We start from the raw sequence: 12833 nt of genomic DNA, 5'->3' as shown, positions 1-12833 counted from the left end.
TATTATGGATGATTGATAGTTTTTAATACTATTTAAACAAAAAAAATTTGGGTCGTATTTTGGGTTGTTACAACATTCCCATCTCTCCCAACTCAAGATTCTTCAAAAATTTTGAACAATTTGACCGCAACCTTCCGGATGATAAGAGGTTTCCATTAGAGTTTAAAAGACACAACAAATTTCATGGTAAGCACATAACTTCAATAGAGAAAATATGGTCAAATGACAGGCCCTCAGCAGTCAAGAATTTTTCAAAATTAATTCTATGAACATGGATGTCTTCTTTCTTCCAATACCAACCACATTTCACAAATTGGTTCTTCCATTTTAAATCAATAATGAAAGAATCACACAAACTTGAATTCTTCTAGAGAGAGAAAGTGATTTTGAATGGGTTTCTAGAGTGAGAAAGCAAAAATCACTTGAATTTTATTGAAGAAAATCGAAATATGAATTGAACCAAGGAATAATTCGATTTCTAGAATCCAAAAACTCTCTAAAACATGAAGATCAAATAACAGTGAAGAATCACCAAATCAAAAATGCCATCACGGATCAATTATTGATCAAATCAAGAACAGTCGCTCTGAGACGAATTGTATTGTGTTAATCATGATGACATATGTGGAATATAAAATGATTTATTGAATCACAGAAGAATCATGAACACGAAAAACAAAAGAGTAAATAAATCTCATTTGAGCTCTCATTAGTTTTTAGAAAGAGTACAAGTGGGTTTGCAATAATTCTCTCTCTAAAGTAACTCTCATAAAGCTCTTCCTTACATAAAATGAGTGTCACTCACTTCCTATAAGGGAAAGACAACTCATTACACACATACAAATGAGTAAGCAAACATGACATCCAAGAGTGACTTTGCACCCTAACAAATATCTATGATAAACAAACGATTTATACATGTTTTACTTGATTTAAACTGTATATGCATTTTTATACCAATAAATATATTGGGTAAATATGGGTAGAAAAAGATGATATGGATGATGAGAGATGAAGGATGATATAGATGTTGAGAGGTGTAAAATGATGAGAAGCCTTGACTTTAAAGTTGATCCAGTCATCTAGTAGAGTATAGATGATGACCACAGACTATTTAGACAGTTCAGTGCAACGCAAGGAGGCTCGCAACATGTAGGTGTTTGTGACGACGTGTTCACCAGATGTACTCTGAAAACCCTAGTGGCCATGGACTTAGTGCCTTATGAATGAACATTGGCGACTCCGGATTTGTTGCCTAGTGGATAACATTAGCAGCTGTGTCTATCGGATAACATCGGCAACTTAGGGCTGTCTCAACCAGTTTGGGGGCTCTAAGCGAACCAAAAGTTGGGGCCCTTACATAAATACAATTAAAATCATTTTAATTTTGTTCATCATTAATTTCAACAGTAGACATAAATTTTCTTTTCCTTTTTAATTAAAGCTCCTTATTCATATTTTCTCTTAGACACAAATTTTCTTTTCCTTTGACAACAACTATCACCAAGACAATAAAAAGCCAACTACAAAGTAAGTAATTCATTAACGGATTATAGATTGAAAATACCTACTTTACCTCGGACTCGATGAGTCTGAGGTATGAAATCTGCACGTTAGGACTCGGCGAGTTGTTCCTCGGACTCGACGAGTCGAGTCGCAAGTCCCCCATCTTTTTCGATTTGTGAGTTCAGGGTGAATCAGTAAGTGGGGAAGGGACTCGGTGAGTTAATGTCAGAGTTAGTAATGGAGGGACTTGGCGAGTCTACTCCCTGACTCGGTGAGTCTGGTCAACTGGAAGTTGACTTTGACTAGGGAGTTGACTTTGACTAGGGTGTTGACTTTGTCTAGGGGTAAAACAGTCATTTTACCCTGAGAGCATTTACAAGTACCTGATATAGTGTTTTTGGGATTCGTAGCTTGACAGTTCCGAAGCAGCTGTCAGCCACTTTTAGAATTAGCATCACAGCAACCAGCATTACGAGGTGAGTTTTTCTTCCAGTAGGAATGGGTCTACGGCCACAATGCCAACCCGTTTAGTCAGCAGTAGTTCCGGACCCCGATCCGATGCAGTAGTTAGATTGCTTTATGTCTTTGTGATGCAAGTATGTTTGGGTTATGTCATCCGGATTTCGATCTGATGCAGTATGCAGTTTATGTGCTTCTGCTAGTTGATATGTTTATGTTATGCTCAGTCGGTTTCCAGACTTCGGTCCAATGCAGGGGACAAGGTACTAGTCAGTTTCGGATTTCGGTCTGATGCAGTTAGTTCCGGACTTCGGTCTGATGCAGGGGACATGGTCCCAGTCAGTTCTGGACTTCGGTCCGATGCAGAGGGCAAGATCCTGGTAACATCCGGGCTTCGGTCTAATTCAATTTCCGGATTTCGGTCTGATGCGGTGGGCATGGCCCAATATGTGCTTTATATGTTATTGTATGGTATGTGGTACTTTGGGGTGCTCACGAAGCTTCATGCTTACAGTTTTCAGTTTTGGTTTCAGGTACTTCCACTAGCAAAGGGAAGAGCTCGGGTTGATGGCATCGCACACACCACAGCTTCAGTTTCTTTTATCCTGGGATTTTGTTTCACATACTATGATATGTTGATACAGTTGTCTTATCATCACACATCTATTATAACTTTTTGGGATCTGTGACGTACGGTTTCGTTATATATTATTGATGATTGTTAGCTTTTACTACTATTTAAACTAAAAAATTTGGATCGTATTTTGGGTTGTTACAACATTCCCATCTCTCCCAACTCAAGATTCTTCACAATTTTTGAACAATTTGACCGCAGCCTTCCGGATGATCAGCGGTTGCCATTTGAGTTTAAAAGAGTCAACAAATTTCATGGTAATCACATAACTTCAATAGAGAAAATATGGTCAAATGACAGGCCCTCAGCAGTCAAGAACTTTTCAAAATTAATTTAATAAACATGGATGTCTTCTTTCTTCCAATACAAACCACATTTTACAAATTAGTTCTTCCATTTTAAATCAATAATGAAAGAATCACACGAGCTTGAATTCTTCTAGAGAGAGAAAATGATTTTGAATGGGTTTCTAGAGTGAGAAAGCAAAAATCACTTGAATTTTAGTGAAGAAAATCGAAATATGAATTGAACCAAGGAATAATTCGATTTCTAGAATCCAAAAACTCTCTAAAACATGAAGATCAAATAATAGTGAAGAATCACCAAATCAAAAATGTCATCACGGATCAATTATTGATCAAATCAAGAACACTCGCTCTGATACCAATTGTATTGTGTTAATCATGATGACACATCCGAAATGTAAAATGATTTAGTGAATCACACAAGAATCATGAACACGAAGAAAAAAAGAGTAAATAAATCTCCTTTAAGCTCTCATTAGTTTTTAGAAAGAGTACAAGTGGGTTTGCAATAATTCTCTCTCTAAACTAACTCTCATAAAGTTCTTCCTTACATAAAATGAGTGTTGCTCACTTCCTATAAAGGAAAGACAACTCATTACACACATAAAAATGAGTAAGCACACATGACATCCAAGAGTGACTTTGTACCCTAACAAATATTTATGCTGGACAAATGAATTATACATGTTTTACTTGATTTAAACTGTATATGTATTTTTATACCCATAAAAATATTGGGTAAATATGGATAGAAGAAAGACAATATGTATGGTGAGAGATGAAAGATGATATAGATGTTGAGAGGTGTAAAATGATGAGAAGCATTGAATTTAAATTTGATCCAGTCATCTAGTAGAGTATAGATGATGACCACAGACTATTTAGACTGTTCAGTGCAACGCAAGGAGGCTCGCAACCTGTAGGTGTTTGTGAACGATGTGTTCACTAGATGTACTCTAAAAACCCTGGTGTCCATGGACTTAGTGCCTTATGAATGAACTTTGGCAACTATGGATTTGTTGCCTAATGGATAACATTTGCAGCTGTGCCTAACAGATAACATCAGCAACTTATGGCTGTCTCAACCAGTTTGGGGCTCTAAGCGAACCAAAACTTGGGGCCCTTACATAAATACAATTAAAATCATTTTAATTTTGTTCATCATTAATCTCAACATTAGACATAAATTTTCTTTTCCTTTTTAACTAAAGCTCCTTATTCATAGTTTCTCTTATACATAAATTTTCTTTTCCTTTGACAACAGCTATCACCAAGACAATAAAAATCCAAATACAAAGTAAGTAAGTCATTAACGGATTATAGATTGGAAATACCTACTTTACCTCGGACTCGACGAGTCTAAGGTATGAAATCTACACGTTAGGACTTGGTGAGTTGTTCCTCGGACTCGACGAGTCGAGTCGCGAGTCGCCTGTCTTTCTTCGATTTGTGAGTTCAGGATGAATCAGTGAGTGGGGAAGGGACTCGGTGAGTTAATGTTAGAGTTAGTGATGGAGGGACTCGGCAAGTCTGTGCCCTGACTCGGCGAGTCCGGTCGACTGGAAGTTGACTTTGACTAGGGAGTTGACTTTGACCAGGGGTAAAACAGTCATTTACCCTGAGACCATTTACAAGTACCCGATCTAGTGTTTTTGGGATTTGTAGCCTGACAGTTCCGAAGCAGTAGTCAGCCACTTTTAGAGTTAGCATCTCAGCAGCCAGCATTACGAGGTGAGTTTTCCTTCCAGTAGGAACAGGACTACGGCCACAATTCTAGCCCGTTTAGTCAGCAGTAGTTTTGGACCCCGGTTCGATGCAGTAGTTAGATTGCTTGATGTGTTTGTGATGCAAGTATGTTTGTGTTATGTGATCCGGATTTCGGTCCGATGCAGTATGAAGTTTATGTGCTTATGCTATGCTATGTTTTCCTCAGTCAGTTTCCAGACTTCGGTCCGATGCAGGGGACAAGGTCCCAGTCGGTTCCGGATTTCGGTCTGATGTAGTTAGTTCTGGACTTCAGTCTGATGCAGGGGACAAGGTCCCATTCAGTTTCGAACTTCGGTCCGATACAGAGAGCAAGGCCCTGGTAAGTTCCGGACTTCGGTCTGATACAATTTCCGGATTTCAGTCCGATGCGGTGGGCAAGGCCCAGTATGCGCTCTATATGTTATTGTATTGTATGTGGTTGTTTGGGAAGCTCACTAAGCTTCGTGCTTACATTTTCAGTTTTGGTTTTAGGTACTCTCGCTAGCAAAGGGAAGAGCTCAGGTTGAATGCATAGCACAAACCACAGCTTCAGTTTCTTTTATCCTGGGAGGTTGTTTCAAATACTATGATATATTGATACAGTTCTCTTATCGTGACACATCTATTATAACTTTTTGGGATCTGTGACGTACAGTTTCATTATATATTATTGATGATTGTTAGCTTTTAGTACTATTTAAACAAAAAAAAAATTGGATCGTATGTTGGGTTGTTACAACATTCCCATCTCTCCCAACTCAAGATTCTTCACAATTTTTGAACAATTTGACCGCAACCTTCCAGATGATAAGAGGTTGCCATTAGATTTTGAATGAGTCAACAAATTTCATGGTAAGCACACAACTTCAATAGAGAAAATCTGGTCATATGACAGGCCCTCGGCAGTCAAGAACTTTTCAAAATTAATTTTATGAACATGGATGTCTTCTTTCTTCCAATACAAACCACATTTCACAAATTGGTTCTTCCATTTTAAATCAATAATGAAAGAATCACACAAGCTTGAATTCTTCTAGAGAGAGAAAGTGATTTTGAATGGGTTTCTAGAGTGAGAAAGCAAAAATCACTTGAATATTAGTGAAGAAAATCGAAATATGAATTGAACCAAGGAATAAGTCGATTTCTAGAATCCAAAAACTCTCTATAACATGAAGATCAAATCATAGTGAAGAACCACCAAATCAAAAATGACATTACGGATCAATTATTGATCAAATCAAGAACATTGGCTCTGATACCAATTGTATTGTGTTAATCATGATGACATATGCGGAATATAAAATGATTTAGTGAATCACACAAGAATCATGAACACGAAAAACAAAAGAGTAAATAAATCTTGTTTGAGCTCTCATTAGTTTTTAGAAAGAGTACAAGTGGGTTTGCAATAATTCTCTCTCTAAAGTAACTCTCATAAAGCTCTTCCTTACATAAAATGAGTGTCACTCACTTCCTATAAGGGAAAGACAACTCATTACACACATACAAATGAGTAAGCACACATGACATCCAAGAGTGACTTTGCACCCTAACAAATATCTATGCTAGACAAACGATTTATACATGTTTTACTTAATTTAAACTGTATATGCATTTTTATACCAATAAATATATTGGGTAAATATGGGTAGAAAAAGATGATATGGATGATGAGAGATGAAGGATGATATAGATGCTGAGAGGTGTAAAATGATGAGAAGCCTTGACTTTAAAGTTGATCCAGTCATCTAGCAGAGTATAGATGATGACCACAAAGTATTTAGACAGTTCAGTGCAACGCAAGGAGACTCGTAACTTGTAGGTGTTTGTGAACGACGTGTTCACCAGATGTACTCTGAAAACCCTGGTGGACATGGACTTAGTGCCTTATGAATGAACATTGGCAATTATGGATTTGTTGCCTAATGGATAACATTGGAAGCTGTGTCTAACAGATAACATCGGCAACTCAGGGCTATCTCAACCAGTTTAGGGGCTCTAAGCGAACCAAAAGTTGGTCCCTTACTTAAATACAATTAAAATCATTTTAATTTTGTTCATCATTAATTTCAACATTCGACATAAATTTTCTTTTCCTTTTTAATTAAAGCTCCCTATCCATATTTTCTCTTAGACACAAATTTTCTTTTCCTTTGACAACAACTATCACCAAGAGAATAAAAAGTCAACTACAAAGTAAGTAAGTCATTAACGGATTATAGATTGGAAATACCTACTTTAACTATTTGGCAAGGTGAGGTCTTGAGAATTCTTGAGTATTGACAACTAAAATTCATTCCGACAATCCAACCAAAATCGTTCCAATATCCACAATCCAAAGTTGATTCCAATATCCAATATCTAAAGTCCAAACCTGATTCAAAAATCGAACTTGACACAGTCAAAATTAAATATATATATATATATATATATATATATATATATATATATATATATATATATATATATATATTGATATTAACCCTAGTAGATAGCCTAGTCGAAAAAGAAGAACCAACATTGGAGTTATCAGTTATTAGTTATGGAATATGGAGAAATAAAGAATCAAAGGAAGAACATAACATTTTAGATTCAAGAATGGACTGATGTAGAATCGATTTTTGAGCAGTCAAGATTCAAGAAGCGTTTTTTATTTTTTAAATTTTTGATCAAATCAAGATTCAAGAATCGATTATTTTTCAGACTTCTGAGCCAAGAAGAAGAATAAATCAAGAACACATAAGAAGAACAGTCATTTAGAATTCAATTAGGAATCGGCGCGCGTGTCTGCGAATGGAGAATAGGAAAATCGTCATTCGTCCTTTAACTAATCGACATTTGGGTTAAGGTTAAGTGGAGACCCTTATGATTGAGGGCCCTAAGCCCTTCCATAATTTCAATGAATTTAGAGTCGGCGTTGCGGCAACTATGGACTTAGTGGATGTTAGATAAACCGTAGCAATGATGTACTTTGTGCCTATTCCTTAAGAAAATCCTTAGAAATAAATATTAAAGAATAGATGATTCTTAGGGTAGTCCTTAAAAATAAAGGAGATAATGAGGATGTGTAATCATGTTAATTGTTGGACATGAAGTATGTGAAGAAACAAATTAACTATATTGTTGTGGGTTGAAAACCCTATGTACTCACCAGGTTTTTCAACCTAACCCACTCAATTCATTTGTATCACAGGTATCGATGTAAAGATACAGTACACTGCCAGATTAAATGAGATGTAATCATTAGTGTAAATGAATGTAAGGTTTGTTTATGCTTATGTTTTTGTATTGATGATAGCATCGCAGTGTTTTAATATAGATAAAATATATATATTTTCGAAAATACTTTGATAATATATTTATCATATTTTTAGGGACAAATTCCGCAATAATATTCTTCAAAAAAGATACTCTATTTTTAAAATAAGCATATATATAAAAAAATTAAAATAACTGTAAATATGAAAATGTCACACAAGGTAGTAACAGAATCTGTAATGTCTTCCTCGTACATCAAAAGAGGAATCCGATACGGTACCGTTATACATTTATTTTAATATTGGTGAATTATTAAAACGTTAAGGGTAAATTACACGGATGGTCCCTATGGTTTAGATAATTTACGTGTTTGGTCCTTAACAATTTTTTTTAACTCGGACAATCCTTATTTTATATTTTTATTGCACGCCTAGTCCCTGTCCAAGATAAAAAGACTATATTACCCTTTTATATTTCTTTTTTTCTTTTTTATTGTTTATTTGTTATTTATTTATTAAAAAATGTTTCATAAATAATGTGGTCCCAACCTTAGCTTCCTTCACTTGTACCCTTGAACATCATGACTTCATCTTCTCCGAACAAGCAAATGGGGTTTCACTCTAGCAGACAAAGGCGAAAGCGAAGGTTTCTAAGAAGATGGCGGTGGACCAACATCACCGGTGATACCACCTTCACTTCGAGAACCATCCATGACCCACTTCCTTATCTCTTTAATCCTTCTAGTTCCTCCTCTAATTTCTCCATTGTTTGGAATTTGGACTACCATCGAAATAAAATCGGTCAGAACCATTCCCTTGTCACCACCTCTTCTCGATGCCCTCTCCTAGTCGAGAGTAGAAGATCGTCTAAATCATGCCTCTGTAAAACAAAACTAGCATACTCATCCTTCTCCCCCCTACTGCTGTTAGTCTCCTTCGTCAAATCTCAGACTGTTCATATACCCAGACTCATCTCCTTCATCTGATTCGATCCTTCTTCTGAAATTCAGGAGACTAATAGGCGGTAATCAGTTGAATTTAGGTCTTATTGTGGTTGTTTTGAGTTGTGTTGTATGCTATAGTAGGGTATATGATCCATGAATCGGGTATTGATGTTGTTTGCTTGTATGAATTGAAGAACCCAAATGCATCGCTGAAAAAAAAAGGTCGTGGAGAAGGTTTTGGGAGAAGATGACATGCAGAAGAAATTGTTCATGATATGTAGAAGAAATTATTCATTTTTGGGATGAATGGATTTTGATTACTTGAATCTAAGAACCCAGATTGGTCTTTTGCAAGTTCTTAATTTATTTGGTTGTGGATTTTGATTTAAATGGTTAGGTTTGGTTTTCATATTTGGGATTTGTGGAAGAACAAGGCTGGTTGGTTGCCAGAGGTCTCATCGGAGATGACAACCGGGGTGGGGGGTTAGGGCGTGAACCACCTATCTTATTAAATAATTTCTTTAACCAATAAATAATTTAAAAAACATTAATTAATTAGAAAAGAAATATACAGGGTCAATAAAGTCTTTTTAAGTCTGCTAGGGACCAAACGTGCAACGAAAAAATGAAATAGGGATCGCCCGAGTTAAAAAAAAGTTTTAGGGAACAAGCGTGCAGACTACACCAAACCATAGGGACCATTCGTGTAATTTACCCAAACGTTAATGTCAAAACGTTATAAAGCGGTGCATTGTTTTTTGTGAAGGATGAAATCCGACCGTCCCTCGTGCATCTTAACGTTGAAAAAATGTGCATGTTTCCGTTACGTCATTTACTATACGCTAAAACAAATATTTGTACATTCGGAACCAACGTCAAAAAAACTAACATTTGAAAATGGCATGCTCATCGAAATAATCACATCAAACTACAGTGGGCTGATTGACAATCTCTTTTTATATATCTTATTCGTCTTCGATGTGCACAACTCGTTTCCTCGGCTAATTAATGTTGTACCGACTTAGCAACGGTTATTCCGGTTTGAAGCAAAAAATCTAATTCACCGCAAGAGGATGAAGATGAGGAAGACATTTTTTGAGAAGAAAATGAGATCGTGTGGGGTAAAAAATATTAAGAACTAAAATGGTAATTATACTTGAATAGAATTTTTAAAAATATAATAAAAATTAAATGTTAATCCAGCCATTGGAGGGTTAAACCCTCATCTCTTTCCTCGGCAAAAGAATAATGTCTAAGAATCGACATCTCAACACGCCACCATCAAGGGGCAGTGTACCAAACAAGATATTTTTTAAATCCTCAAATTAAAATGCGTCCCAATTTCGAAATGCCACAAAAACTTAAACTTAATGGAACTAATTGATACGCAACACTTTTTTCCATACACAATAATTTATACTTTAAAGTGTTGTATTGTACAACTTTATAATGCATAAATTTATTGTGCTTTAAAGTGTTGTATTGTACAACTTTATAATACATAAATTGTTGTGTATGACAAAAAATTATTGTGGCCAATAGGCAGAAGTAAGTGAAATTCGTGTTTTCGATTGCCGGTATATTACATACTTCGCATTTACATTTATATCTATAGAATGTAAGCTACAAAAAGATAAAGCATCCAAATCCGATTGCTGATATATTGTTGATTTATACAGAAAAAATAACACAGCAACGACAACCAAATTTTGAAATGAACTCGGCAATAGTCTAACTATGTTCTGTTAATCAAATAAGAGTTTACACCAAAATCGTAACAAAAAGCAGTAGATCAAATTAATATTGTCCTTTTTGAGGATTGAAACATTCGATTTACATAAAGCTACCAGATCTAAAAGATGAAAATTTCGTAGATAGATCCACAGTCACAATTTGATAAACGAAATCACTACCAAAATGAAAGGGTGAGAAAATAGATATAAGAAGGTATGAAGAATCCATTATGGGTCTCAGCCTCCAAATCCGTAAAGAGTCCTTCCTTGCCTCTTCAGAGCGTAGACAACATCCATTGCAGTTACAGTCTTCCTTCGAGCATGCTCAGTGTATGTAACTGCATCACGAATAACATTTTCCAAAAATATTTTCAGTACACCTCTGGTTTCTTCATAGATCAGACCACTGATCCTCTTTACACCTCCCCTCCTCGCTAACCTCCTGATAGCTGGCTTTGTGATTCCCTGAATGTTATCACGGAGAACTTTCCGATGACGCTTTGCTCCTCCCTTGCCAAGACCCTTTCCACCCTTTCCACGTCCTGACATTGTTGGAATAATCACTTCGCAAACTGAAAAAGCTTCGGATTTCTGTAGAGAGATGAATATGACTTGAATGTCGGAAAACGGGATTGGAGTGATTTATAAATGGGGGAGAAATTTGGGGATTTTGAGTTTGAAGCGGAAGCGGGATGGTTTTGTTGGATAAGATCGACGGTGGAGATATCGATCCGTGTGCTTCACCTGTTTTGTTTTGTTACCGTTGATGAAGTTATAATCGATGGTTATAAATCGTTTAGCTAGAATAAGGGATTGATGACGTGGCATGCTAGTTGCTGTTTGTGACGCTCATGCCCTATTAAGATAGAAAAATATCAAAAACACCCCCATAATATATAATATATTGTTTTAATTAATATGATTACAATAAAATCAATTCTAAGTGATTCATGTAAATCAATTCTAATGTTTATATAGTCACATCAAAAGTTCATTGATCGTAGGTAAACACGTTTGTGTGGACCTTATAGGAGTATCCTCTCTCGTGAGTTTGAGAGTCGGGGATTTCACTGCGGGACACACTGTTTTAAAAGTTGTTATAGGAAAAGTCACCAAACATGAGGGTCGGGTGTATCACCATTCTCCTGAACACGAATAGACTCTTTGATATGCAGATGACTCCCCAATTGAACCATGGATAATTCTTTTTTTTTTTAATATATGCTTGAAATCTTTCCATTAGGGAGGCAACTTGTCAATCATACTAGGCACGACAATGGATTAATCCATGTTTATTTTATGGAGTGTCAATTGACCCAAAATTCGTTGCAACTATTGGAATTGTTCCATGATAGGTCTAGAATCAACCATTTTATAGTTGTAAAAAACACAAAGTAATAACTTCTTGAAAGAGAAACTCTCAAATATGTATTTTGATTCTAGAACCTCCCAAAGTGATTTTTCACTCACTTCATTTTGATAGATGTCAAACAAAGGATCCGACATACTATTTAACATGTGCTCACGACATATGTATCGGTTTTGTTTCCTTGATTGCTTGGATTGGTTTTAGCTTCATTTCCTTGAATGCCTTGAGCATTGTCATCAACTTGTATTTCTTCTTCTTGTTCCGAGGAGGATGGGGAAAGGCCGAAATCGCATACCGGATTAGAAGAGGTGGGTCTCTACAATGACTTGAAGGTTGTAAGAATTGGAAGAGCATCAACAGATGTGTTATCTTCATCGAACATGACATCAGTGAAATGTTCTTCATTAGAGAGTGAGGCTTTGGAGTTTCTTCACTAGTAAACTTCGGAGGAGGATCATCCACAACACTTGTTGGATCGGGAACATCTCCTGTAGTTACAGTTTGGGCTGGTTTGGAAGAGATAAACTCTTAATCTATTTCTTCATCAATAGAAATGGAGAATGGCAGATTGCTTTGAATGGCCCTATGATGCATGAAGATAAGCATGTACTCCACTTGAGCTCTTGTTACTTCTAGATGGCATGTGTGAGCCCTGTTTACAAAATCAAATCATTATTCATCAGCAGTACTTGGTCATTCTTTACCCGAACCAGGTATCAGACCAGTTGGGGATCTGGAAATAGGAGGGACAACTTCATTTTCTGAATGCTTATAATCTGAGGCATGGGCTCCAGATTGTGCATGTGTAGAAGAATACAGGATACCAAAAAAGACACGTGGAAGTGTTCCATGGGGCTTCAAGGAATTATATTCAACACAT

General features: G+C 36.2%; 1 protein-coding gene across 1 annotated transcript; it reads right to left on the bottom strand.

Annotated features, from left to right (window-relative positions):
- Positions 1 to 10626: 10626 nt before the first annotated feature.
- Positions 10627 to 11219, bottom strand: LOC145013896 (histone H4). Its single transcript, XM_078972243.1, has one exon. The coding sequence runs from the start codon at positions 11131 to 11133 to the stop codon at positions 10822 to 10824; it is 312 nt and encodes a 103-aa protein (XP_078828369.1). The 5' UTR covers positions 11134 to 11219; the 3' UTR covers positions 10627 to 10821.
- Between the last annotated feature and the right edge of the window lie 1614 nt (positions 11220 to 12833).

This window comes from Lactuca saligna, chromosome 9 (genome assembly GCF_052625555.1).
Source record: "Lactuca saligna cultivar CGN05327 chromosome 9, ASM5262555v1, whole genome shotgun sequence".
Lineage (NCBI taxonomy): Eukaryota > Viridiplantae > Streptophyta > Magnoliopsida > Asterales > Asteraceae > Lactuca > Lactuca saligna.
The sequence above is the reverse complement of the archived record's forward strand: the minus strand, read 5'-3'. Positions and strand labels throughout refer to the sequence as shown.